The sequence below is a fragment of the Pteropus vampyrus genome, unplaced genomic scaffold, assembly GCF_000151845.1.
Source record: "Pteropus vampyrus isolate Shadow unplaced genomic scaffold, Pvam_2.0 Scaffold17, whole genome shotgun sequence".
Taxonomy (NCBI): Eukaryota; Metazoa; Chordata; class Mammalia; order Chiroptera; family Pteropodidae; genus Pteropus; species Pteropus vampyrus.
Window position 1 is genome coordinate 7900001 of NW_011888798.1, and position 27348 is coordinate 7927348.

General features: G+C 34.7%; 1 protein-coding gene across 2 annotated transcripts in view; it reads right to left on the reverse strand.

The window, feature by feature from the left end:
* THSD7B (thrombospondin type 1 domain containing 7B) overlaps window positions 1–27348 on the reverse strand; it is a 793340-nt gene that overhangs the window by 188347 nt on the left and 577645 nt on the right. For both annotated transcript variants that reach the window (XM_023527487.1, XM_023527488.1), the window contains one exon: window positions 24405–24583. In XM_023527487.1, coding sequence (XP_023383255.1) covers window positions 24405–24583 — 179 coding nt within the window. The remainder of the gene's footprint in view (window positions 1–24404; window positions 24584–27348) is intronic.

The window sequence follows — 27348 nt, forward strand, 5'->3', positions numbered from 1 at the left end:
CTTATTGTTAAATTTCTAAGTGTGTAACACCTTATTGTTAACCAATTTTTAAGTGCACAACATTGTATTGTGTATAGGCACTACATCAGATTTCCTATAACCATTCAAATTATTATTCATCTGGATCACATCTCCTACAGAGTGACTCAAGGTAATTTTTAAAGCTACAGTAATGGTTTTCAAATATACATTTGACTTTACTTCAGTAAATAAAATTCATAAAAGAAAAACTAAACAACTTACAGTAACTAAGACTAAATTGGTAAACACCAAAGAAACAAAATCTAATGAACTGTATTTACGATGGGTTTGGTTGGTTAATATTTTCTTAACAAGATATATATGAGACCAAATCTGTGGTTTTTTTTTTCTTTTTGTTAGTATTATAAGCTGCCTAAAAAAAAGTAAAGAAATGCAAAGTTCCTCCTTAAATCAGATATTAACAAGTACAGAAAATTACATAAATAGTTAACATAAATAGAATTTTAACTTTATCCCTGAAATCAGAGAATTGAGGGATGCCAGAATAGGTGCTACTTTGAGAATCTTGGAAAATTCATTCTAGTCCTGGATTTGCCCATCGTGGTAAGAAAATCATTACGTATCTGTGGCTCATGCTGCAAGAAAGGTGATATACAGTTTTTTCTCCATTAGCAGTTGGCAATTTCAAATCCAATTCTAGTCTATTAAATTCTAGTGATTTGCAACTCTCCTTTCACTTTAGGCACAAGTAAATGTTTCTCCAAAAAAATTGTCAGGGCATGTCTTAGTATACCCATCACAGATATGTGATTCTAAATAATATACTATGTGTACAAATATACATATAAAATGGAAAAAAGAAAAAAATTGTGAAATGAAGTCCCATATAGATGGAGACAATTTCTTAACAGTTTTCAGAGGTCATCATCTTTATCACAGATATCTAATATGACAATCATTATTTTTCTCAGAGAAATGAGTAACATTTGGGTGACTAACACCCATATGTCTAATTTCATTATTAGTGAAAATTCTATATTTTATATTATGAGCAATTAAAAATAATGGGTAGATCCAATCAAAGTCATACCCCAAAATCTATTTTTATGTCGATGATTTGAAACTCAAAGTGCTTTTTCTCAGAGAAGATATACATATATATATATGTGCATACTACATGTATGTATATATACCAATATACATATTATGAATACATAAAAATATACATTGTTTTTTCACATTCTTTAAGTACAAGAAGTTCTGACTTTATTATAAAAGTTCCTATCAGTCGAAATAGTGAACCTTTTTATTCCACCTCAGTTTGTCCTGTATTGATCATTTTGCTATGCTTTAATTCTAAATATGCAACCATTGACTAGAAATCTGTACCTAACTATCTCAAAAAACCTCCAATTAAGCATGTCTGGAACTAACTGCATCACATCCAGCCCTCAGGGTGTTCTCTGTCCATTAATGGTGTTAGCTTCTCACTGGCCATTCAGGCTTGAAAGATGATTCTTCCTTAGTCCTCTCTTCCTCAAGTTCCAATCCATCAAGATATCCTGTAAATTCTGTCTCTAAAATGATTCCTAAGACTATAAGCAGTTGTACTTGACAACTCACTATTCCCTTCTTCCACAAGTGGCTGTGGGCCTTGATCCCTGCCCAAATGGCATTCTTCTGTTTTCTATTTTTTTTAAAATCCTCATACAGGCTCAGTTCAGTTTTCACTTCTTCTATGAGACCTTCCCTAACTTTATTAACTAGAATTAAATTAATTGTTCCCCCTTCAGTGCTTCTGAAAATCCATCTAAAAAAAAAATACACAGTAACTAGAATTCAATGAATTAGGTGCTATGTGTACCTTCAGGTAAGGGTTAGATCATATTCTCTTCTGAGTGTACTGCTCCTGGCATAGTGCCCAGCATATTCAGTGACCGCTAACACTTTCAGCTGGGATTAGGGGCTCCTATTCCCTTGTGTACCAGGCCATTAGATACAGGTATTAGCTAAGACTGAAGACTAGCTCTCTTGGGTTTTAGTCCTAGATTCAGGACTTACTAGCTGTGAAACAAGGGCAATTACTTAAACTTTCTTCAACATCACTTTCCTCATCTATAAAAAAGGCATGATAATACTAACTTCTTCATAGGATCAATATGAGAACTAAAACAGATAATTCAGGTGAAGCATCCTGCTCATTAGTTTGAACTCTTAATATTGTTATTCCCTTAAGCAGGGGAGCCATCAGAACAAATGTTTTGGTGCAGCAGAAGGCCAAAGGATAATTAGCTATAGGCTTCAAGGCTTCAGATTGGGGACACTTCTCAATCCCAAGTGGGACAAAATATAGTCTCAAAGCTTTTACCCATGACTTCTGTCACTTGATAACCTCCCACTCTTTCTCCTTCATCAAGCTGTTTGAGGAAATCAGAGCACCCTGCATGTTTTTATGTTCTAGAAGTCTGAAATACAATTCATCTATATTTCAGAGAACTTAGGGTTTATTAGGCGGAGGGATCTCCTATATCCTTCCTTTCTCCTCATCTTGTCACTTCTCCCTGTTCTGGAACAAGGTGAGGAGTTGGAACATAATCAAGGTGGAAAGGATAGTTCTGAGAAATACAAGCTGAGGAGAGAAAGCCCTAAATGGAGGCTGAAAAGAGGAACAGTTATTTCTAGAAGGCTATTGAGCCTTTCAGCTGGGAAAGCTATTTCCAGATGGCCAGTGATAACTAAGAATGCTATTAGGCATACTCGGGCCCAGGGCTATCTATACTAGCATTTCTTAAACTATGTCCCATGTATTTCCTGTGTTCACTCACTGGGGGTTCTATGACTAAACACATTTAGGAAATGTAACATATCTGCCTTGTCGCCTGGAGATTTACACTGTACATTAAAAGTTTTAGAAATAAAAAATATAAAAAATAAAAATTTAATTCAGTTCAATCCTCTTTCTGAAAATTATTTGATGAACACAAAAATTTACACAATTATCTTTACCCTTAGAACACTAGATAAGTTCTTGGTAAATACATAGAATATAATTGAAAAGATGGACTATAATGATAACTAAAGTTGCCAGCAGTTTTATGTGGAAAATAAACCTTATGGATAAGCTCTTGTAGAATGCTATTTTCATTAGCCCAAAGGAACCACACTTTCTAATTTTAGAGGCATAGTCTTAAGAGGCCTTAGATATGTGAAAGAGCTAATAGAATCTACTACTTTACTTATGTGATCTGATTTTTAATATCTTCTCTAATTCAAGGTATTCTGAAACACTGTTTATATTTAGGGAGCTTTAGGGTTGGCAAACTACAACTCATGGGTCAAATCCAGTCCATGTCTGTATGATGTTTTCTTGGATCCTAGATGTGCTCCTTTGTTTATTTTGTTTGCAGCTGCCTTTACCAATCAAGGGCAGAGCCGAGTAGTCCTGACAGAGATCATGTGGCCTAAAACCTACCTGGTAAAAAACCTACCAGGTAAAAAACCTAGCTGGTCCTTTACAGATGAAACTTGCTGATCATGATTCTAAGATAATTTTTATTTAAATTTATATAGCATCTTTTTAAAAGTAATCTTACAGAATTTGTTATCCATAGTAATTCAATCTGGAAAGTATCTAGTTAGTAACCTCATCTAATTTCAGAACAAAACCTTAAAGCTTTCATAGATATAAAATTAAAACATCAAAAAACTGGTATTCCTGAATGAGCTGCAAAAATCATGTCATGAAGACATTCTTTGTATTTTGAGAAGTAACTAAGACTTGCATGCATAGTATTTTTAGGAGCAGCTTTTTTCAAAATTCAGACTTGATGTTCACAGCTTTACAAAGTTGTATCTACAAAAATCTAGATATTTCCCATTGTCCTTCACATGGTTAAAATTTTAATCTTGTTAATTTATTAATGTACTTCAATTTAGCCTCTTCTGAACTCTAATGAAAATCTCTATTTGAATTATAATTAATTGGAAAATTCTTGAGAATTGCAATTTAGCTTAATCAAAAGTGAAAATTCTCATCTTTTCTCATGAAAGATAGAACTTCAGAGTAATTGCTCAGTCTGTAGAATACTCTACATGTAAATTTAATAAAATAATCTAATACAGTTACTGTTTCTTTTTTTATTGAATTGCAGAATTTGATGAGACCTCTGGCAAAGGTTTTGTGTTGATATTTTAAGTTAGCATAATGTATTGTAAATCAAAATGAGTTTCTAAAGTCTCTAGAAAATAATATGAGCACAGTTTTTGTAAATATTAAGATGATAGCTATGATTTGAAATCATAATTATCATCTTAATCTTGATGATGAAAGACTATCCTAAACATTTCTTTATAGAATCATTATTGCTAGTAAGACCCTACTCTTATCTCAAATATCAAAGAGTGTTCCAAAAATACTTTAAAAGTGATATGAACAAAGAATCCAATATGACTGTTAGAAATACACATGAAGAGTAGATGACATCACTCAAGCACACTGAGAGCTCTGGGTTTTCTGAATTTCTTCCATAGAATCTCTGAAAAAGAATACCTTATTCTAGAGAGACTTATGCTTGAACAGAGTTATAAAGAGCTAAGAGAAAAAGTAAGTAGAAATAAAAGTCCTTAGAATGATTTATTGACATTAGCAATATAGCTATCATTACTGAGGATTAATATAGCCATAGACTGTGGAACATGATTTTTGTGTATTATTTTTTCATATGCTAATTCCATAATGTAGATATTATTATCACCATTTGTCATGAGAGTGTTGAGATTCTGAGAGTTTAATCCTGCAGAAGATCAATAATAAATAAAAGCCTATAAATTTTAGGACGTATTTACTGGACTACAATGCCTTGTCCCCTTTTACTGTGCCCCAAGACACTAATGGAGAGGCTCACTATTTAGCTAAAAAGATGGACCAAGAAGTACAATAAACTATTATAAAATCTTTCTGTCACCTAAGGTGTCTGTGTTACTGTCCAGAATTATGGACTACACCAAGCTTACATGGGTGAACAAAGGAACACTTCTTGGGAGATATCTGGCATTCCTATACATCCTGTCAAATTCAGCTGACTGTGAGGTCTGTATCTTGGGAGGTGGGAGAAAGATGGTCCCACTGGTAAATCTAGAAAAAAAGGTAGAGAAAAGGCAGACCCAAGGGCACAGGCTTTGACTAGTAAAACCTGAAGCCATTCCAGTTTATTCCTTCAGGTCTAATGATTTAAATAAGACTTGGAATAGAAAAAAAATCAAGGAAAAAGGCTGATTAATGGCACACAAAAGAAGTTTTAGGAAAAGCTTAAAATTCTCAAGAAACAGGAGATTAAGGAGCCATTTAAGAGTGGTATTTACAGAGGGGAATTATAAGTGGCATGGAAAAAATTTGTACTGATACATTGAACTTAAACTTCAGTGGGAAGGATTTTGGTTAAGAGTGAAAATAGCTTTCTAAAAGTGAAGAGCAATAAAAACTGCAAAGTCTGGGCAAAAGAGGTTATGTAGGATCCCTTCAAAAAACCTGTAAAGTTGTTTTATAATGGATTTATTATGACTAAGTAAGAAATCTAAGAAGATAATGTAATTTCATTTCTTTTCTGTCCTCCCTTTCCTCTCTTCCTGAGGTTGTACACTCATCCTTTTACTTTTAGAGTGGTTGTTTTCAAAGTGTGCTCTGTGGACACCTGTAAGTCCTTGAGATACATTCGGAAGGTCTATAGGTCAAAACTATTTTCATAATAATAATACAGATGTTCCTGGCTTTTTAAAAAAACTCATGACCTTTGTGATGATAATTCAAAAACAATGGTAGATAAAACTGCTGGTGCCTCAAATGAATCATGGAATGGCACCTCATTGCATTTACACAACTACACACTTGATTACACCTCTTTAAATTATTACATTGCTAATTTTGAAATGCACATAAAACATTTCTACTGCACGCTGAAGTTTGACATTTCTCTCAAGGAAAGGCACTTGTGCGATTGAGCTGCAGGCTGAACCAGCTTCTTTGATTATAGAACAACACTTTGATTTAAGAGAACGTTTTGCATACAAACTATTGTTATACAGACCTGAATATTTAGAAGATAATTTCTCAAAAAATCAAGTGAGTCTGTCACTTAAAACAAGTAAAACATCTAATAATATTGGTTTGCAATGATAAAGTTCAAGTTGTCAAGCAAAACTTAAAATTTTAAAAACTTGAATTTGCCACCATAAGCTTGGGAGCTTCCCAATGCTTGAAGATTTTTCAGATAAGATCAGTGGTGATATTAATATGAATTTTTGATATTATGTAGTGGCACATGTCAACATTTTGGCATAAATCAATCAATCAATATTTCCAAATGAGCTAGACATGAAGTTACAAAATGATGCACAGACGGAAGACGTATTCAAAGTGCCAGACAGCCCAGTGGATTTTAATGTATGAAAAGTGGATTATGATTTCAGATTCCACACTGCAACTAATTTTGAAAAACTACCACTTGTCAGCTCTGGTATAGTCACAAAGACTATCTAAGATTATCTAAAAAGATCTACTAATACACCTCTTTCTTCTACCATGTATTTGTGTAAGGCTAGAATTTCTTCATATACTTTCCTAGAACAACTCATTGCAAAGGATTGAAGGCAGAAGCAGGTATGAGAATTCAGCTATTTTCTATGATGCCAGATGTCAAAGAAATTTGAAAAAATGTAAAATGATACCACTTTTTAAAGCTTTTTTTACTTTGCAGGAAAAGTTATTTTTCATAAAAGTTATTAACATTAGCATATAAAGTACTTAAATTTAATTACATACTTAAAAAATCCTTTTTTAATTTCTCAGTTTAAATTTTGAGTACAGTAATTATAGACAGATATAACCCCATATAAACAAAAGCTCTTTGGATCTTCATTAATTTTTAAGAGAGTAAAGGACCCGGAAAACTAGAAAATTTGATCACTGTTTTAAGGGCACTTTCCTAAAATGCTTTTAGATGAAACACTCCTAAACTCTTTCCTATTTCAACTGAAATAATTTCATAAGCATTCCACAAATCTCACAATCTGGCATTAAAACAAGCAATTAATATCCATGGACACCTCCTGTGTACCATAAACAAGGCACTACAATATAGACAGAAGGAAGGAGACTAAACCAAGGGCTTCGAACTTAAACACCTGCAGATTCTAGGTATGTGACATAAGTAAAATAATCTTTACTTAAAAATTAAGCCCTTTCTATTTTCATGAAACTCTCTACACTATTTTTCTATCATTTATGTTATCATGTTTGATAGACTTGAATTCCAAGAATAATGCTCTGATCTTAAAGCTATTATAAGAGATAGCACAAATCTCAATATAAATGGTCACTAAGAGTACTGCCTTCTGGCTTTCACCCACCCCACCACCAACTGAACCCCCAGCAGAGAGGAACCCTATCTTGTTCTCCTCCAGCTGCACCTCCTCCCTGAGTGTGAAGAACCTGCAGAGTCAAGGGGATGTGCCCACTGGCAGTGTGCTCTCTGACTCCTCCTAGAGTCTATTTGACCACATTTTATAAATGCTAGACCCGATATTTCTGAACTGCTTCCATGACTCATGTGAACCTCTTCCCTAGATCTGTTCTGAGAGACAGCACTTCCCCAAACCATGTGAGAACTCTAGGTCTGAAGAGTGGGAATGTGGTGTCTGTCTACAGTGGACAGAGCTTGAATGAGTAGAACTGGCTACCTGGCACAGGATAGAGGCTGGAAGAACAGGAGCACAAAGCACAGGCTGGAGACTGGCTCTCCCTGTGGCATCACATTCTCTTATATAATAGCTTGTTGGCTTGCCTTATACTTAATTATGGAAACATTTGAAATGTAGATATTTATTTGTAGTCTCTCTCTAACTTGCAAATATTAATGGATGAGCCTAGCTATTGATGCTTGAGATAGGTGTAGGAGAGGACTGTGGAGAGAGAGAAAGAAGATGGCCATTATATCAGTATTCTCAGAGTCTGAATCACTCCAGACGTTCTGATATTAGAATCCAAATTTTAATGCAAAAAAAAAAAATCTCATTTTTACAACCTTGACAACTAATTAAAAATAAATTATCACCTGGTAGCAAACACTGAACAGACCAAACAATGCACTCTAAAAGTCTAGCTAAAGTCTAGCGCGTGCCAACAGGTTATAATATCTGGGCTTGAAAACAGTTTGCAATACGGTGGCATTTCCAAGGACTTTCTCCCAGAATCCTCACTAGCACCATGATTAATAATGATGTTAATAATAATAGCTATTACTTATGGAATGCCTGACATACACCAGGCATTATATTAGGACCACTGAACACATTATCTCAATAGCATTCATGCTTTCAAAAAAATTTTTTTTTTCCATCTATGGGAAAGCGTTAGAGCTCAATCATCAATTTTCACTTAGCCAGTCCCCTTTATATCAATTTTTATCAAGAAATCTGTTTATGTTTTTGCATGATGACTTGACTATAGCAAGTATAAAGTATAGGCATATAGATTAGAACAATTTACCTGGTCTGTGGAGGAATTAAACCTTAGTACAAGATGTAATTAAGTGGGTTATTCTGCTTCCCACATCGATTCTAGGGCTGTAATTCAATAACAGGTTCTGGGCAAGTGAAACTTGAACCTTTCTGAGTAACATAAGCTTCGGGCATGAAACTCTTCCACTTCTATGCCAATAAAGTGTCATCTCTTGATTATGACTCCTTTTATAGGCTTTCCATAACTCCTTCAAATGGTATTCTAGATGGGCTATAAAGTAGTTAATCAGAATAAATTAAAAATTGTACTTGGCACTAAAATACAAATTAATTATATATTTTCTCCCAAATCTAACCATTTAAACATCTGGGGGGGGGTGTGTGTGTGTGTGTGTGTGTGTGTGTGTGTGTGTGTGTGTGTGTGTGTGTGTGTGTGTGTGTGTGTTAGTGCTTCATTCATTCTAATGGTAATAATTTTAGCAAGTTGTTAAAACTACTTCTCATTTCCTTATAGGAATCTAAGGGATGCATCTAATGTGTCAGCATTGAAGCATCTCTTACAAACTCATTAGAGAAACAACCAGTCCTCTTTGGTTCATCATAAAGTAAAATAGACCAGAACATTATCATCTGTCCATTGCCAACCAGACAATGAAACCACTGGCCTTACTGTGAAAAAAGTTGAGGTTTTCAAGAATCAAAAGTATTAAATACATATAATTAATCTTTCCACTGCCATGTTTTATACTTTTGAATATAAATTTTTACCAGCTGTGAGTTTCTTTTGTAACATCTGCTAGATTAGAAAAGATGCATAGCGACCATACTTAAGCATAGAAATACTTTTTTTTTTTTGATGATTAAGGCCAACAGAATTATGGGTAATTCGTGACTTACAAATGATATAAATTATATAAAGACTGAAAATGGTCATAACTTACTTTTAATTAAGTAATAAGCCAAAACAGATTTTTCAGTAGTTTTGAATAATGTGCATTTCAAATGACAGACCATAATTCATGCAAAGAGGATCATATATTGAGTTCAAGATGTTCATATTTCATTTTTACATTCTAAAGTACCTTCTTTATATTCATTCTCTTAGTTCTTTGCCGTCCCTATTTAGCATTAAATAACTAACTTGACCAACTGTTTCCTCACAATTATTCTGTATTTTGCTCAGTTATCTTTCTGGTTTCATTTTCTAGACATAGAGGACTTTGATTCTAATGCTTACAACTCTAAGGGGGAGGGGGACAGAATCCAGATAAGTTTAAATAGGTTGATATTCAGGTCAGCAAATATTCCATTTTTATGGATTCTTTTCCCTGAAATTTACTGAATTTGTCATTTGTTTCAGCTTCATATAGGCCTGGCTTCAGTTACTACATATAGAAGAATCACCATTTTTTTTTTTAATGAGTGAACAAATATACAGTTAGCAATCAGTTTTCAAAAAGCCATAATCTTTTTCACCAAAAAGAGAAAAATGAACCACAGTGATATAGCAAAATGACTGAATCAAACTTACCCCTCTTACTCTAGTTACTAGGGCTCAAATGTGCTGATTTAGTTTCTAGCTCTGAGTTATAAATGTAAACACCAGAAAGAAGCCATAAGGGCAGTAAATGTAAGGCTAAAAATAGAATCTGAACATAAAGTATCTAAATACACATGATCATTATAACAAAAATATCATAGATTGAGTGGCTTATAAAGAACAGAAATTTATTTCTCACAGTTCTAGCATCTGATAAGTCCAAGGTGTGTGTTGGTGAAAGCCCACTTCTTGGTTCATAGATAGCTGTCCTTTCCCTGTGCCCTCACTTGGAGGAAGGGTCTAGGGAGCTCTCTGGGGTCTCTTTTACAGGAGCACTAATACCATTCATGAGGGCTCCATCCTCATGTCCTAATCTCCTAATCATATCCCCAAAAGTTCCACCTTCAAATATCATCACATTAGGAATTAGGGTTCAACATATAAATTTTTGGTGGATATAAACATTCAGTCTGCAGCCATTCTTTAACTTAGGCTATTCTCTAAAGACAGCATTTACTCAGAGCAAAAAAAAAAAAAAAAAAAGAGTAACACTTTCACCATGTCAGAAGTTCTACTCATACATAAAAATTCATTTGCCTCTGAAACATTTTTTTTTTTAATTATTAGGAGGGCACATAGATGTTCAGTAGACATGGTGGTGACCGATCAGCTCTTGGACAAATTGTGATGGCAATAGAAGACAAAGTATCTACTTTCTAGTAGCCTCAAGTTTCAGAATGAACCAGGATAAACACATACAAAACAGATGGTTAGCAAATAATTACATGGGTATGTACATATTAAACCAAATGCTATGTGTCTAATGTCTTATTACTTTGCATTTTCTAAGATTCCACCTTCGCCTATTCTGCATGTATTATCCCTCAGAGGCTTTAAAAAAAATTTTTTTAAAGCAACTACATATCTAAATTTAAATACATAAATCTCTTTAAATAAACAATTTTCACTGAGATTTCTTTCCCATAAATATGGGTTTTATTTAGCTTTTATACAAAATGATATTCAGCTCTACTTATCCTTGCCACCTACTTATTGTTATTTGCATTACTAATTGGTGTCACAATGTTGAAGAGTCTATAGAAGATTTACTTGGAATGAAACATTCTGGAGGAGACCAAAGGAGATATTAAACTTGGCTTCTTCCATTAATGTTGTAATGAACTCTCACCAATACATGTATAATCCATTGTGCCTTTAAATTATTAGTGAGCAACAGGAGAAAGGGATGCACGTGCTACATACAGCAGGGAAAACAGGAGACACACGGGGTGTCTGAATGTATAGCTTATCTGATTTGAAGTCTGCTTATTTATCATATGGAATGAGGCAGTGGAAGGCTGGTCACATCAAATAACTTGCAAAATGGAATAATGCCCTCCCAGGGAAAAAGCAGTGTCATGGAGGAGCTCAAGTCAAGGCAGTTCATATCCTCATAAGGAAATTAGTTCGGTTTTCTTTCTTCACACGAGAGTTTCTTTTTTTTGTTTGATTACATTCCTTAATTTTTCTTTCTCAATATAAGGCTCGAAATATTACTTAAAACTAATGATGCTCTTATCAAATTAAATGTCAAAAGAGAATAAAATTAAGAGCATATAATAGATGTTTTAGTTCACACCTCAACATGTGTTCCACTCCCAGTGATTAGTCTATAAAAGAGCTCCCCAACTGGTATACGCTAGCAATTCAAAATGTAATCTGCAGACCGGTAGCATTAGTGCCATCATCTGGGAACTTGTTAATATTTCAGTCTCTATCTCCATTTCCTCAAATTTACTCAGTCAGGGTCTGCATTTTGGCAAGATCCGTCATGTGATTCATATGCACATTAAAGTTTGAGAAGCACTGCCCTACCGCACCAGTGTCTCATAAGTGAATTTTACGTGAATGTTAAGACACCGATGTTACTATCCCACAGAGCCCAGGGTCTTGAACCATTCACTTCTGCGATAAGCAGCTTGGAATACACATCCCAATTTGCCAGACAAATATAGATTTCTGTATGTGTCATGAATTATAAAATAGTTTGAGAAGTACTTGTTTGAGCTAATCAAGTTCATTCCATGACTCCTTCCAGAGATTAGTTTAGGAAAGAACAAAAAGTCCAACTTCAGCCCATGAGGTGAAGTCTTTTAGGGGGAGTAGGGAGGCTCTTGGAAATTTTGTTGTTTGAGATTCCCAAAAAAGAGACACTCTCTTATTCTTCTGGTCATTGCTGAATCAAGAGGCTAATTCTGAAACTGCTGATGACAGTTATCTCGCTAACATCCTGAGGATGAAGCCAATGCTGAGGATGACAAAACAGAGACTAAAAGAAACTACATCTTTGATGACACAGCTGAGCCACAGAACCAACCAATCCTGGAGCCTGCATTATCACTGAGTTTGTTATATGAGGTAATGTATTTACTTATTGTTTTAGCCAATTTGGGTTGTAAATCATCCTAATATTGAAGAGGAATGGGTAATTTTGCTGAGTCCAAACTGGTTTTGAGTATTTTTAAAGACTGTAATAGAGTTCTGATGCTATGAGTATCTAGAGCATTATCATCTATACTTCCAACCTATCCAACTACTCATTCGAGTTTCCAGGAATGCAAGTTCCCAGTGGAAACCCCCTGAGCGGTGGCTGAAATGAGCTTCATAAATATCTCCTCCTGGCACATCATTATTCTCCATAAGTGTTTGCTGAAAGATGGAAGAATGAATGAATAATAACACAGGTGCACAGAATTGAAGTTGCCTTCCAAAACGTTTATGGTTACCTTCAAATCCACTTTATTTTTAAATCTTCTCTATTTGAAAACTACCTGAGCACATTAATAAATTACTGTTGCTGAGAGTCTCTATTCACATCACACTATCGTAATTTTACCCGCCGGTTTATATTACATCAGGACATTCGTCCCAATGTCCTTAGTATCTAGTATGAGGATATACAAGTGATATTTGTTGAATGATGCAAAATAAAATACATTTCCTATGATATCATACCACCCCAAACCATAAGTCTATTGAATACCTTATATTTTATTTTTCTACATCATTCAGGGTTATTTACACAACCCCCAGTAAGTCCTCTCATACCCAAGGAAAAGACAGTTATTGGAGACAGTTATTATTCAGTTAACTCATCTCCCAGAAAAGATCACTTGCTTGCGATTAAGGTCTTTAATAGTGTAGGAAGAGTCATTGTCAGAAGGAAATATTGCAAGATGAGGTCATAGTGCCCTTATTGGTTTTCCTAAAAGAATAATGAACACGTAGTACATATCTGTGTTACTGATGTTTCTTATTGCACTCACGTTCATTTAAATAGGTGTTCAAAGAAGAAAAGAACAACAATGGACCAAGAGGTAGGGCCCTTGTTCTAGTCGGTAATTAGGTGTCAAATCACCTCCCTGAGCCCCAGTTACCTCATTTATAAGCTGATGGGGCATTAGACAGCAGATCTCAGCCCAAGTTGCACAGTAGACGATCTTCAACTGAGAATTTTAAAAAACACACAGTTGGCTCTGACCAGCAAAAAAAAAAATCTGATTTAGTTGGTTTAAGTGGGGGAGCAGGGAAGTAAAGTTTCTGGAGTAAATCTGATGTGCAGCCATGATTGGGAATGAGCAGATTTGATACTAAGTTTTTCCCAACTTAAATTATTATTCTAGTATGCGAATGTCCTGGAACTTCTTAGTTATATTCAGTCAGATACTCTTTTTCATGCATGGAGAATGCTACCTAAGTGTCTCACCTGCCAGTCCTACTCTGTTCTGCCTCCTGCTTATACTTACTCCAGGTAAGCAAAACTGTACTTGGTATCAGGAGGAAAAAAAAAAATGATACAATATGCTGCACAGTACCTAAAGGGGAAAAGGCGGATATAGGTAGGGTTGTTCTGAAGCCCTTTGAAGATCAAATTTCTACCTCATGAAATAGGGCATTGTTTGCTGTCTGTACCCAGATTTATTCCTTTCCATTGTCTTGGTCCAGCATCCTCAGAGGCCATGGAATCAGTTTCAGGGGAAACCAAATGAGACTGTATATCCAGATGATTATAAATGTATTTTACCTCAAAGGCAAACTATTCAAAATAATTATCCAACCCACCATTGGGCTGTAATATATTTTTTATTAGAAAAAAGTAGACTTCTGGTTATAACACGGACAGCATGCACAACGTACTACTCACAGTCAATATAATCAACTGAGCAACTTCAATGCCTCTAGGTACTTTAATTCACATGAGGATACCAATAGCAACTTTTCATTGTGTTCTGACTATATTTTAACTGCCAGTACCTTCATCTCTGTGCCTATGAGCTTTTTCAAAAACAGAAGTCTGACTATGCTTAGCTCAAAGAGCACAGACTTAATATTCCCTTCAACCAGAAACTTTTAGAAATGTCCCTATGACTATGCAAGCTTCCTGGCCTTTTAAATCTCGGGCATGTATTTTGCATAGAGTTCCTCACAAACTTAAGTTTTGGTGACCACTCTGAGACTCATCTCATTGGTTTCTTCCCTTCCCTGTAGCATCTCGTATTCACTTTCCTAATGGTGTTCCCTGAACTTGATATACAAAATTCTTGCTCTTGAATCCTACCTCAGGCTCTGCTTCTAGAAGAACCCAATCTAAGATAACACCATTGTCGGCTTTCGAGATAGTCATCGGGAATTGTGTGGTATATGTTTCAGGGGTGGCATGGAGAGATAGTCAAATATTAAAACCAAAAATAAACGGGAAAATAAATAAATTATATACTATCTGTATTTCCTATCACACAGTAGGAAAAGGAGAACCAAGGAAAGGTAAATGGGAGAAGTGGAGGTGGCAAAATATAATATTAAGTAGGTGATCAGACAGGACCCATTTAGACGTTACAAATATAAAAATACATGTATACAGTATCAAATGTCTTTTTAAGAGAACAAAATATAAATTTTTGGACCAATAATAATTTCAACACAGTTGTGTTCCCTTGGTCCAAAAATTTAAAAAAAGCAACAGCAATTTTACTTTTGCTGGCCCCCATTTAAGAGAAAGTACATTGGTAGGTCAGCTCAATTCAAACTTCTTTCCTAATACTACTACTCAAATTAATTTGCCTTCAAGTCTAAGGGTGACAAGATTATTGTCTATTTGGGTAGAAAATGGACAAACCTCTGCTCTTTGGGAATATTCTTTGAAAGCAGACTTTGCAATTGGTTCCATACTTGCTTTCAGCACAGGTGATAAGCACAGTGTCCCTAAGAGAAAGAGATTTCTCTTCAGGGAAGAAAGCAATAATTTCAATCTACTTTGGGCAGTCTATATTTAAATGACAGCAGAGCATGATTTTAATTCAATGTCGAGGAAATTTGATGAGTAGCTTCCAGACAAGGGGCGATAGAGTAAATCAAAATATCTAATTTCATTAAAGTATGTTTGGTGACTAGTAACTTGCAAAGCAGTTTCTGTTAACTGAATTAGACATCAATCAACTGATTTATATGGTCAGCCAGAATATGAAATTATCATTCTTTATGAGAAAGCCCGTATGATAGCTCATGAGAAAACAGAGAGGTAAAAGTAGCCCCTTCTTCCTGGTTCAGCAGCAGCTTCCCTGGCCTAAGCTCAGAGAAAGGTGGTGGGGACCAGATCATGAAATGTCTTATAAACTACATGATGTAGTTTGAACTTTATTCTGAAGGTAACAAGAGCCCCATGGGAGATTTTAAATATGAGAAGACTGGTGATTTAGAAAGTTCAGGCTGCTGTGTGAGGGGGGTAGTATGTGTGTATTGCCAGGGGATGAACGGAGACAGAGGATACAATGGTTATGATGGTTGTTTAGGAGAGAGGAGAGCACAGAGCAGAGTCCAGCAGGAAGGTAGTTCTCATATTTTTTTCTCTTTGGGAAGAGGGAGATGGCTTGGGAGTAGATAGCAGTCACTGCTATGTGGTAATAAGATAAGTTCTGAGATAAACTTTTAATGCATCCATATGGCTTTCACACCTCTTTTCATGGTGTCAGACAGATATTTCAAGTAATTATCTAGAATTATAAACTATCTGTAATTAGGAAGATCTGTGATAATTTACAAGCTAAAACGAAATGCCAATTACCTACTAAAATTGAATACATGCCTATCTTATAAGCTAGAAAGTCTCCTAGGTATATACCCAACAGGAATGCACACATCTGAGCACCAAGAGACACGTACAAGAATGGTTATGGCAGTGTTACTTGTAATAGCCCCAAAATGGAAACAATCCAAATGTCTATCCATCAACAATAAAAATGGAAAAAATGTGATATATACAATAAAATAATGGGATATACATAAAGACATAACATAAAGCAATGAAGATGAACAACATATTGCTACACATCAGGACATGGATAAATCTCACAAACAATGCTGCAGAGTAAAAGGCAGACAGACACAAAAGAATACACAATGTAGAATCCATTTATGTAAAGATTTTTATATTCTAATACTAACGTATAGTGCTAGAAGTTTGAAAAGGACTTCTGTTTGGTGAGAGGAAGTGGTAGTGAAGGAGGCAGAGCACTAAGGGGACATCTAAGGTATTAATAATGTACAGTCTGCCCTTGGTATCCACGAGTCCCACATCCACAGATTCAACCAACCATGGATCAAAAATATTCGGAAAAAAATGTCACTGATGTGTTCTATGTAATTAGTTCTAGGATGGCAGCATCTGATCTGAAGAGGTACAAACTATTTTCTTATCATTAGTCACATAACAATACAGTATAACTACTTACACAGCATTTACATTAGGTATCAGGTATTATAAGTAATCTAGAAATGATTTAAAGTATATGGGAGGATGTGCGTAGGTTATATGCAAATACTACACAATTTTATATAAGGGATTTGAGCATCCATGGATTTTGGTATCCAAGGAAGGTCCTGGGAGCAATCTCCTCCCATGGATACCGAGGAACGACTATTATTTCTTGATGTAGGTGGTAATTGGATGGGAAGGTTCACTTTGTGAAAATTCATAGAGCTCTGCTCATAATGATTTGTGTGTCTTTGGTTACACTTCTTAATAAAAACATTTATACAAAGATCTAAAGAATTACAAATTCATAGGAAATTAGTTATAAATATGTAAAAAGTTATATTCCTTTTCCACTAGAAAAAACTGCAATGCTAAATAAGGTGTTTAGAAATAAAATAAAACAGACTTCCCATAAAGCAGTGACAGTAGCTTTTACTATGCCTCTAAGCTGAGTTATATTCAACTAAATTGTTTGACTTTAAATGTTTCAGTAACTAAATGTAAAAAGAGAAATAATCTACATAATTTAGTTCTAAAAGGCAAAATGGTATAGGTGAGAAAGTAAACTGAACTGGAAACAGAAATTGTATTAGAGACCAAGGAAAAATAATCCTACCTAACATTTATCAAGCACTTACTATATGCCAAACAACAAGATAGGAAATTTATTTTCATTTTATATTAATACAATAATTTTATGAGGCAGTTGCCACTGTTATTCCTATTTGACAGATTATAAAACTGAGACTCAGAAAAGTTAAATACTTTTCTAATGTTCCCACAGCCAGTAGATGGCAGAGCAGCATTTAACCTCAGAACTGATTGACTCTTAACCCCTTATATTCATCAGTAGGTCTAGTTAGACAAGTAATTAATTATACCTCTCTAAGCTTAAGTCTACTCTTCTGTAAAATGAGAGTGTCTTCCCAGATTTGCTCCGAGTGGAGAAGAGTGGTTATGTTCATTGTTTGGATTAGGAAGGGATGGCTAAGTCAACTGCAGAGATAATCTTTTCCAGAGCTGAACTCAGCAGAAATGGTAGCCCAGCAGCAAGAATTTCAATTCTAGCAGTATTCACCAACTTGCTTGATCAGAAGAACCAGCAAAAGCAAACCTTTGTTAAGAAATACACATTCCTGGATCCACTTTAACTGTACTGAGTATGTAGTCTTCAGAGCAGGGCCTGGAAAACTGTTTTTATATCGACTTTCCCTCCCTTCACAGTGATTTTTCTATTCTTATGATCAATAAAGGTTTTGAAAAAATATAGTCTGAATTTCAAAAGATTTAGATAAGCTTCTCAGAGAGACTATTTTTATCTTGACTCAAGTCATGCAGGAAAAATAAATCATTATTCAACAAACGCTTTTCCGCGGAGATTTAGATCTAGGATCTTGTCAGAATGTAGGTAACTTGCTTTCTGGTAATTTAATATTGAGATAAAGCTTGAAAACTCTAAAGTATACAAATTTGCAACTAGTAGATAACTTAGTCCTGGTGATTTAACACACAGCATAGTGATTATAGTCAAGAATACTTTATTATAAACTTCAAAGTATCTAAGAGGGTAGATTTTAATTGTTCTCACCATAAAAAGGAAATGATGATCACGTGACCTGAGAGATGTGTTGGATAATGCCATGGTGGTAATCACACTGCAATATATGTGTATCAAATCAACGCACTTGTACACCTTAAACTTATACAATGTTATATGTTAACAATATCTCAATAAAAAAAAAACTGGAGAATTAACATGCTATTTAGAATCTCACTTTTAAATAGGTCCCAAGCAAGTTATTTTTTTAAAGAAGGTGCTATACTCCCATCAGTTCAGTTTAATTTTCTAACAAGTATCTTTAATATAACAAAATGCTGTGGTTAAATTTAGATCTATATTCTTTTAATGCCCAGAGGAGGAAAGATGCTTCCATTCTGTATTGAAAGCTTAAATGACAGGATGATTCAGGAAAGATATAAAAAGTAGGTTCTGCCAATATTTTTTTTCTAGAAAAGTACTTGAGAATTTCCACTCGAAGTACTTGATTAAGAAGACAGTTTTTCAAAATTGCAAACATAGATGATGTGATTTTCTGCTGAAGCTGATGTTATCTCATATACAATTTCGGGAGTTCAAGAGTTCAAGGCCTATGGATAATATGAGGTATAGGAGCACATTATAAGAGTTGCAAAGACAAATGTGACAAAATTTCCTTGCTTCACAATTTTACAGCTGTCTCTAGCCAATCCTGAGAACCTTGATTAGGGACAGCATTAATGACATTTGCCAAGCCAGTTTCATAGAGAACATTCTGGATGTGCAGGGAACTATCGTGAATAACAACAAAAAGTGAATTTGAATACGTGCAGAGCAGCAATACCCAGTATTTAAAAGACACAGTAAAATGCAAAGCAGTGGACAACAGATATAGGAAAATTTCTTCTCGTGAATGATTTTGGCAGCTCTCAAGAAAAATGATCAAAGTTTCAAAGGATTTTAACAAAGCCTGAGGGATATTACTTTGGAATGATCAAGAGTAGGGTATGTGTGGACTCAAATGTGGGAGGAGAGGAATCTCTTGAGAAGAAAAAACTATTTTTCTTGGAGATGCCGACAGGGCAAGAACAAAAACAAAAAAAATTGCCTCTCCTCTGAGCTCTACTCAGCTCAATTAGTACAATGTCACAATCTGAGAGCTGAGCATTTGAGTTGGCACACAGGCATAAAAGATACAAATGGAAGAATAAAGGATACGAATGGAAGAACATTAGCCCTTAGGAGCCATTTCATGCTGTTTCTGAAATGAGTGTGGTGTCCCTGGGCTTTGGGATAATAATTACCATGTTGGGGAGAGGTAAAATGTTTTAGGAATATCTGCTTCTATTAAATCCTCTCACATAATCCTGAGAATGAATCACTCTATATCTCTTAATTCTATGACATATGATATTTCATACTTAAAGCAAGTTCTTACCAAATGCAACCACCCACCTACCGATGCAAGAACAGTACACCTGAATGTACTTAATCACAGAGAAGCTTGGGCTGCCTGCCATATTCATGCTCAAAAATAAGACTTGCTCCATTACAGTCTGGGGCCCTTGCCAAAGTACTAAGTCCAAAGTGAGCAGGACTGTGCCAGGAATGATTTGGACTAGGTTAGAATGCGGGGGAGTCTGGCTGGATGAAAAGAAGAGGCCAAAATTGGTTAAATCAAATTAAACCTCAAGTGTCACCATATTTTTCTGGGTAAACACACATTCGGATAAGATGACAGTTATCCTATTTCCACATCCTAACATGATGTTAGTAACTAATGAGGCAGTACTAAAAAGAGCATAAGTTATCTCTCTATAAAAACCTTTTTTCAACCAAAAGCTTTCTTCTAGAAAAGAAATGTTCATGCTAAAATATATATGCATTTGGGGGGAAAAAAGTATTCTTTAAAATATTATTATCCTGCTATGAAAAATAAAATGCATTATAATTATTATTTCCAAATTTAAGCTACTTCTCTTTGGGGGGAAGATACACCTTTAAGGTAACAACTGTTTCCAGAGAACACACATATTTAATTGGTATCCTTTCATTCACCTGCGAACAACCAAAACTTTTTCAAAAATGTATTTTAATAGATAGCATGCATTTTAAAAAAAGTATAGGTAATGAATCAGTGTAAGATTTTTATTCAAAGACGCTGTGAACATAAGATTTGCAACATGTAAACAAAATATAATTTCCTGGAACTCTTTTGCCTTCAGTTGCACGAAGATTTCATAAAAGAAAATGTAAATCCAATGGTAGTTTAATGCCCCTATATTTAACCTTCTATTAAGCAGAATTCCAAAAGACAAAAATATAGCAAGAATATACAGTACAATTGCACTTAGATCCACCCAACATATTACCAATTGTAAAATATTAAAGTATATTATGCATTTTATTATGCACAGCAGCATCAAGGGCATCAGCCAACTGATCTGATAATCCATTCAATTATTTAGAAGTTTTCCACTTAGATAAGAGCTTTGAATAAGCTTCATGCTTGAGCTATTTAGCATCACAAATATACTTTGCAGAAAAGTTACTTAAGTATTGCTGTCATTTGGTACCTCTAGATAAAGAGCTAACATGTTGATAGGTTTGGGTTTAAAAGGCAGGCTTTTTATCAGAGGTTATAAATATTGATTTCACTAGCAGATTCAGAATAGTCTATGAACTTATATACATTACATAATACTAGCCTTTCCATTTCTATCACTGAGTTAGATTTCAGTGGAGATATAAACACCCAGGATTTTTCTAGCAAGTCTGGAAAGACTCTGGGCAACAATAATTTGGATGTTCTTATTTCTTTCCTCTAGTAGAGCTTATGTTTTTGAGGATTCAAAAGAAAAAAATCACAGTGTAAGAAAACAGAGTTCTATTATCTTTTGTCTTTCTATGGAACTAGCCACCGACTCATCCAGAGAAAACCCTTCTTTTTCAAATAAAGCTTCCAGTGAATATAATTTGACAGTCCACAAGACAGAGTACTAGGATCTGGAATGAGTTACAAAAGTCGGAAGACAGCCCTTGCCCTCAAAAAAGATCTCATGTTCTAAAGAAAAGTGAAGGAGAATGGATAAGCATATGCAGGTATACTGACATTTACATAGACATATGCATAATAGGCAATACACACACGAGAAAGTTCAATATGTTTTTACGAACAGTCTGTTAGGCTCAATCTGACATTGAATTTTCCTCATGCACAGGTACTAAAGATATATACCTCTTTTACTGCTATAATTTGAGTACAATTTTTAAAGCTCTTACTTATGGTGAATGGATGATAGAGTATTAATCTGGTTCCAAATATAGGAAAATAAATCCAAACCTAAAAACCAATTGGAAAGAAGACAAATATCCTAAATCCAGTAGTAAAATTGAACTTTACAAAAGAGCCTCAAGTGGGTATACCTCTAACTAGACCATATTTCCAGCTTAGAGAAACGAATAGCAGTCTCTCCTAAGGAAGAATCACCATAAATAATAGAAGCTTGGAGATATTTCCTAAATAATGAAAATTCCTGACAATTCAATTTATTTTAAAATGAATTAAAAGAATACAGATAACTTCAAAAAATTCTATATATAACACAACACACACACTAAGGATATTCTACTGTATATAAGAGCAAATATGTAATGAAGTCACCACAGATATAAATATATTTAAAGGTATATATGTACTTGTTTTAGAAAAGGAATTGCTCTGAGGAAGATTTCTTTTAAATTTAGGATTTATCACAATAGTATCATCCCTGCCATTCATAGACTTATAAGTGAGAGGCAGGGCTTATTATTTATTGCTGTGATCGATTAACTGATGTTAAAATATAAAGTATGAATTGGGTTGAAGTTTTATTACTCAAATTTAATTAAACCATATTCATGCTTAATTATCTGAAACCTCTATAACATGCATAGATATCTGAAACCTCTTTATATCAGAATACAAGCCATACTAAATTCAATTTCTAATCATTAAATCTCAGGATTCATTTCTGAGCATCACAAGAAATGTCTTTGGAATGCTACAATTCCCTTCTTGAACTCAAAATTAGAAACATCTGCAAACAGGCCTACCCTCACTTAATTTTCATTTATGGAATTTATCGAAATTATTGTTGAACTTTGGGTTAATTTTTAGCATGCATGCACTACTTCTTATGGTTAAAATTTTATACGTAAATTAAATGTTTAGAACAAGTTTCCTTTAAGTTACAACAGGCTTACATTTATCTCACTCATACTCTCAAATTTGATAGACACGTGTCTGTACATTTGCCTTTGAAACTGAGAATACAGTCTTAAAATCTATGCTCAAAGTCCTTTTATTCCTTTGATAATACCCTAGTTCATAAAATTAACATATTAAAATTAGTGTTTAATACCAGTGTTATTAAGACTTAGCTTTCATTAATGCCTTTGAAGAAGATATGAGAAATATCATACATTATTTATAAATATAAATGCTTGTAGTTATTTTTTATTTTAAATGCCTAGAAATTCCCCTGGGGATGGTCAAATGGTCTTCATACAGAGTATTCACTTGAAAGTCTTTCTCCTGACCATAAAACCTATATTATGCCTTTCTTTGTACTGAAGTAAAGCTTACTATCTCAGATTATCTCTGCTCTGTTTATCATTCTATTTTCATTAATCACATCCCTTCATTAACCTGCCCTTCACCAAACTACTGTATATGTGGATCTTTCTGGCAAACTTTATGTTGCTTTTACGATCCTCTGCCTTATGTTCCCTAAAGTTTTACATCTGCTTTAAGGGAAGAAACTATCGTCATTACCATACAACCTTAAAATACAAGAATAGCATCAACACTCTGCCCTGTTGTAGAATTTAAATAAATATTTTTTGTTAGAATAAGTTTTTGTTTTCAGTGAGTTATGTGCCTTTTGTCAAAATTTAGGAGAAAACAGCTAGAGATATTGATCTTGAATTGACAAATAATATCTAAGTACAAGTAATATTAAACACTCTATTCAAACACGCTATTATTTAATTAAGAATGGATGCATAGATTTACTTTAATTAAACCACCTGCATAGAAAGTCTAATCAAAATGGGGTTAAGAGTATATAAATAATATACTAGAATTAGTAATAGAAGCCTGTGTAGCTATTCAATTAAAATAGTTTTAGAGCATAAAGGCTCTGCATATCCATATAAGACACACTTCACCTCTGTAAGAATAGCATCTTGTTCTCCACCTATTTAATTGAATTTAAACAATAGGTAGATAGGTAGATAGATAGATAGATAGATAGATAGATAGATAGATAGATAGATAGATAGATATAGATATATATCTTCATCTAATAACCAGTATGCAATCATGGGACAAATTTTAGTTTATTATAATTCTTAACTAAATCTTAGACTCTGTTATATGAATAAAGTCAACTGAAATACTTGAATCCACTTTGACTGCTTAAAATAGCACCTGCATTAGACATCTGTATGGAAGGGTATCCTTCAGGGTTCCATTTATGAAAACAGCTTTGACTTTTGGGGAAACAGGAATAGAGAGCTCAGAAGAGACATGGAGAGCTGTGGAAACATTGGCAAGATGTGAATAAAGAAAATTAGAATAAAAAGTTAGGTGAAGGAAAAATAAAAGACCATTTTTGGAGCATATAGATGAGTGATTACATTTATGGCCATCAGGTAATCAACATTCTTCCATTACATAAACACTCATTGCTTTTGTAATAGCATGATTAATCAAATTACACTTCATTCAAAATCAATTGAATTTTTGTAAACATTATCATTGCTAATAATACCAAATTAACCTCAATATTTCCTAGGAGTGGCCAAGGCTTCTATTACTAATTGTATTATATTAATTTCTGCCCTATGAACCCCTCTTTTGAACTTGTGATAACATTTTATGAACTGTTTATAACAAGATAATGACTTTTATTTCAATAAGAAATAATAAAGGGGATAATGTTTTAGCTTTTTATTTGCTGCTTCATGAATTTTACCTGATTCTTGAGATCCAGTTTAGGACATGGGCGACCTCCATTATAAGGTTTTTCTTTTAGCCATTTGGATCGAATTCTCACTCCAATTCCACAAGATGAACTGCAAGACCCCCAACTAGACCAATCGCTTAGCTTGCAATCAAATGGGCAGGGGATGGCACATTCTTCTTGAATATAACCTGAAAGAAAAAAAAATCAAGAGAAGGGAAGAAATTCTGATTTAAAAAGTACTGATCAAATTCATTTTCTGATCTGCTATTACAGCTCAGGTTGCTCAACAATATTGCTGCAATAGCTTTGATAGTTTTCTACTCAAATAAACAGACAAAAGTTTTTAGAGAGAGATGCATTTGTTTACTTCTGCATTCCAAATTTGTGCCATCTGTTTACTTTATAGGCGATCTTGGGATGGAAGGAGCAGGGAAGATGCACAGTAAGTCCTGCTTTCTGACAAGAAGAAACAAAGCCTATTCATGGCTAATGATGGTACCCTTTTCCCTCACTAGGCTTTGTGTCCTAACATTCCTGTAATTCCTATCTGGGAACAGGAAGCATAATAGAACCTATTTTACTTAGTGGCTGTGATCTGCAAGGCTTTCCCTAAGACAGATCTTGATTCTCACTTTCAGGTAGTATGAATTGGAGGTGGGAGAAAGACAGAGAATACACCACAATTAGGAAGAACAGGATATTATTGAAAGAAAAAAGCAGAGGAATAGTGAAAGGTTATGTAAGAGATATTAGATTGGAATCAAGAGATATGGGTTGAGATACAGATACAGATGTTCTAGCTTTATTTGGTATTGCTCTTGTCATCAGCCCAGCTTTTACTACAATTTTCTCTGAATGACATCATTATTTATCTATTACCTCTACTGATCACTACCAAATATGTATTTCCAATTCCCATCTCTCTACCGAGTTCTACGCTACCTACTCATCCACTCTAATTAGATGCTCAGTTACCCCAAATTCAACATGTCTAAAACTGAGGCCATCAATTTTCTCCTAAAATATTCTAATTCTTTTGTATTCCTTAATTAATTGCAACAAATCTGACTCCTAAACTTGCCTGTATAATGTCTTCCCTTTGAGTGTAGGCAGGACCTGTGAATACCATCGAAGGGCACTCCCATGATTAGGTTACAGTGGTAAAGCGGAATGGAATTAACAGATATAATTAACATGCCAAATTAGCTGATTTTGAGTTTACCAAAAGGGAGATTATCTTGAGTTGGCCTGACAAGCGAAAACGCATAAAACAGTGACTGAGCCCTTTGAGTGGAGAAAGATTCTCCTGCTGGCCTTGAAGCAAATAGCGATGCTATGAAATACCTATAGAGTGGCAATAGAGCAGGGAACCGAGAACAGCTTCTAGGACCTGATGGCAGCCTCTGGCTGTCAATCAGCAAGAAAACAGGAACTTCAGCCCTACAGGTGGGTGCATGGAGATGAATTCTGCTGATAATTCCAAGGGAGCTTGGAAGAGAAGCTTTCCCTAGTCAAGCCTCTGCTGAGACCTTAGTCTTGGCCCACACATTGACTGTAGCCCAGTGAGGCTCTTAGAAAATCTAGAGAAGTGATGCCTGTACTCCTGACCCATGGAAACTAAATTAACAAATGTTTGAGCTAAGTCTGTGGTAATTTGCTATGCAGCAACTGAAAACTAACAGATTATCCAAAATAAAAATCCTACAGTCATCTTAGACCTTCTGCCATTATTTACACATAAATTAATAGATGTAATAAGTTCTTTTGTTAAAACATCACAAATATATCCCCTACTCTACAATTCTTTTGTCAGTCCCTGGTTCAAGATGTTACTGTTTCTGTCCTGGAATATTCAAATATTCTCTTCACTAGTCCCCCTTTTTCCTAATCATTCTCTTAATATCAGTCATGCTGAGGAAAAGTTACCCTTCTGAAGGTATATCAACTATAACTGAACAATAAATTAAAAAAATAATCTACAAAAGAAAGATAAAAAATGAGTCATGGCTTAAGCTACTTTTCAAACTTTTTCTGATTCTCCATTGCTTTGAAAATAAAGTGCCAACTATTTTGCAAAAATTATAGATTCTTTACAGGAGGCTCTAAATAATGGTTTTCAACTTGGCTGTAAAATATATTCCCATTGACCGAGATATACCACAGATCAATTTGATCAGAATCCCAGAAGATGAGATCTGGACATCAGTCTTTTCCATAGATCCCCAGGGGATTCCAATATGCAGTCAAGACTGAGAAACATTCCAAATTTGTTTTCCTCCTGCCCTTTCCTCTATCTTGAAATCTGTCCACACAGACTACTGCATCCCATAATATTTATGCCTTTCTTCATGCAAAAACTCTACTCTTTAACACATTTAGCCTTCCTGGTTCATTACTTCGACCACTCTCTTGCCAATTTAATTGACCACTTGGCCCCATTGTTCTTCTTCCTTGCCAATCTGGACCTAGATCAGTCAACTGTTTTCCTACTCTGTGCTTAACACTGGACTATGAGGCAGAAATGTGGAAAATGCTATTACTACACTGGTGACCACACTCTGTAGTCTCTATCTTCAACCAGGTTCTCGTACTGCTTAACTGATTCTTTGCATTTTCTTCTCACTCTCATTTTGCATTACACCTTTTTTAAACCTTTTTCACCTGTTGTTGAATTGTTAAAAACACCTCATCTGTCCCAGAAAAAAATAGAAAAACTCCTTTGATTTCATATGTGTGTGCGTGTATGTGTGTATATGTGTGTGTGTGTGTGTGTGTGTGTGTGTGTGTGTGTACACACACACATACACATGTCCATCATTTTTCTTCTCTCTTCATATTGCAATAGGAATTGCATTCATTTTTCTATATAAGGCACATTTTCACCACTTGATAGCTCTCCGAACCTTTTCAGGACCTTGTTTCCTTGACTGCATTTTCTTGCTCTTTCTCTTTA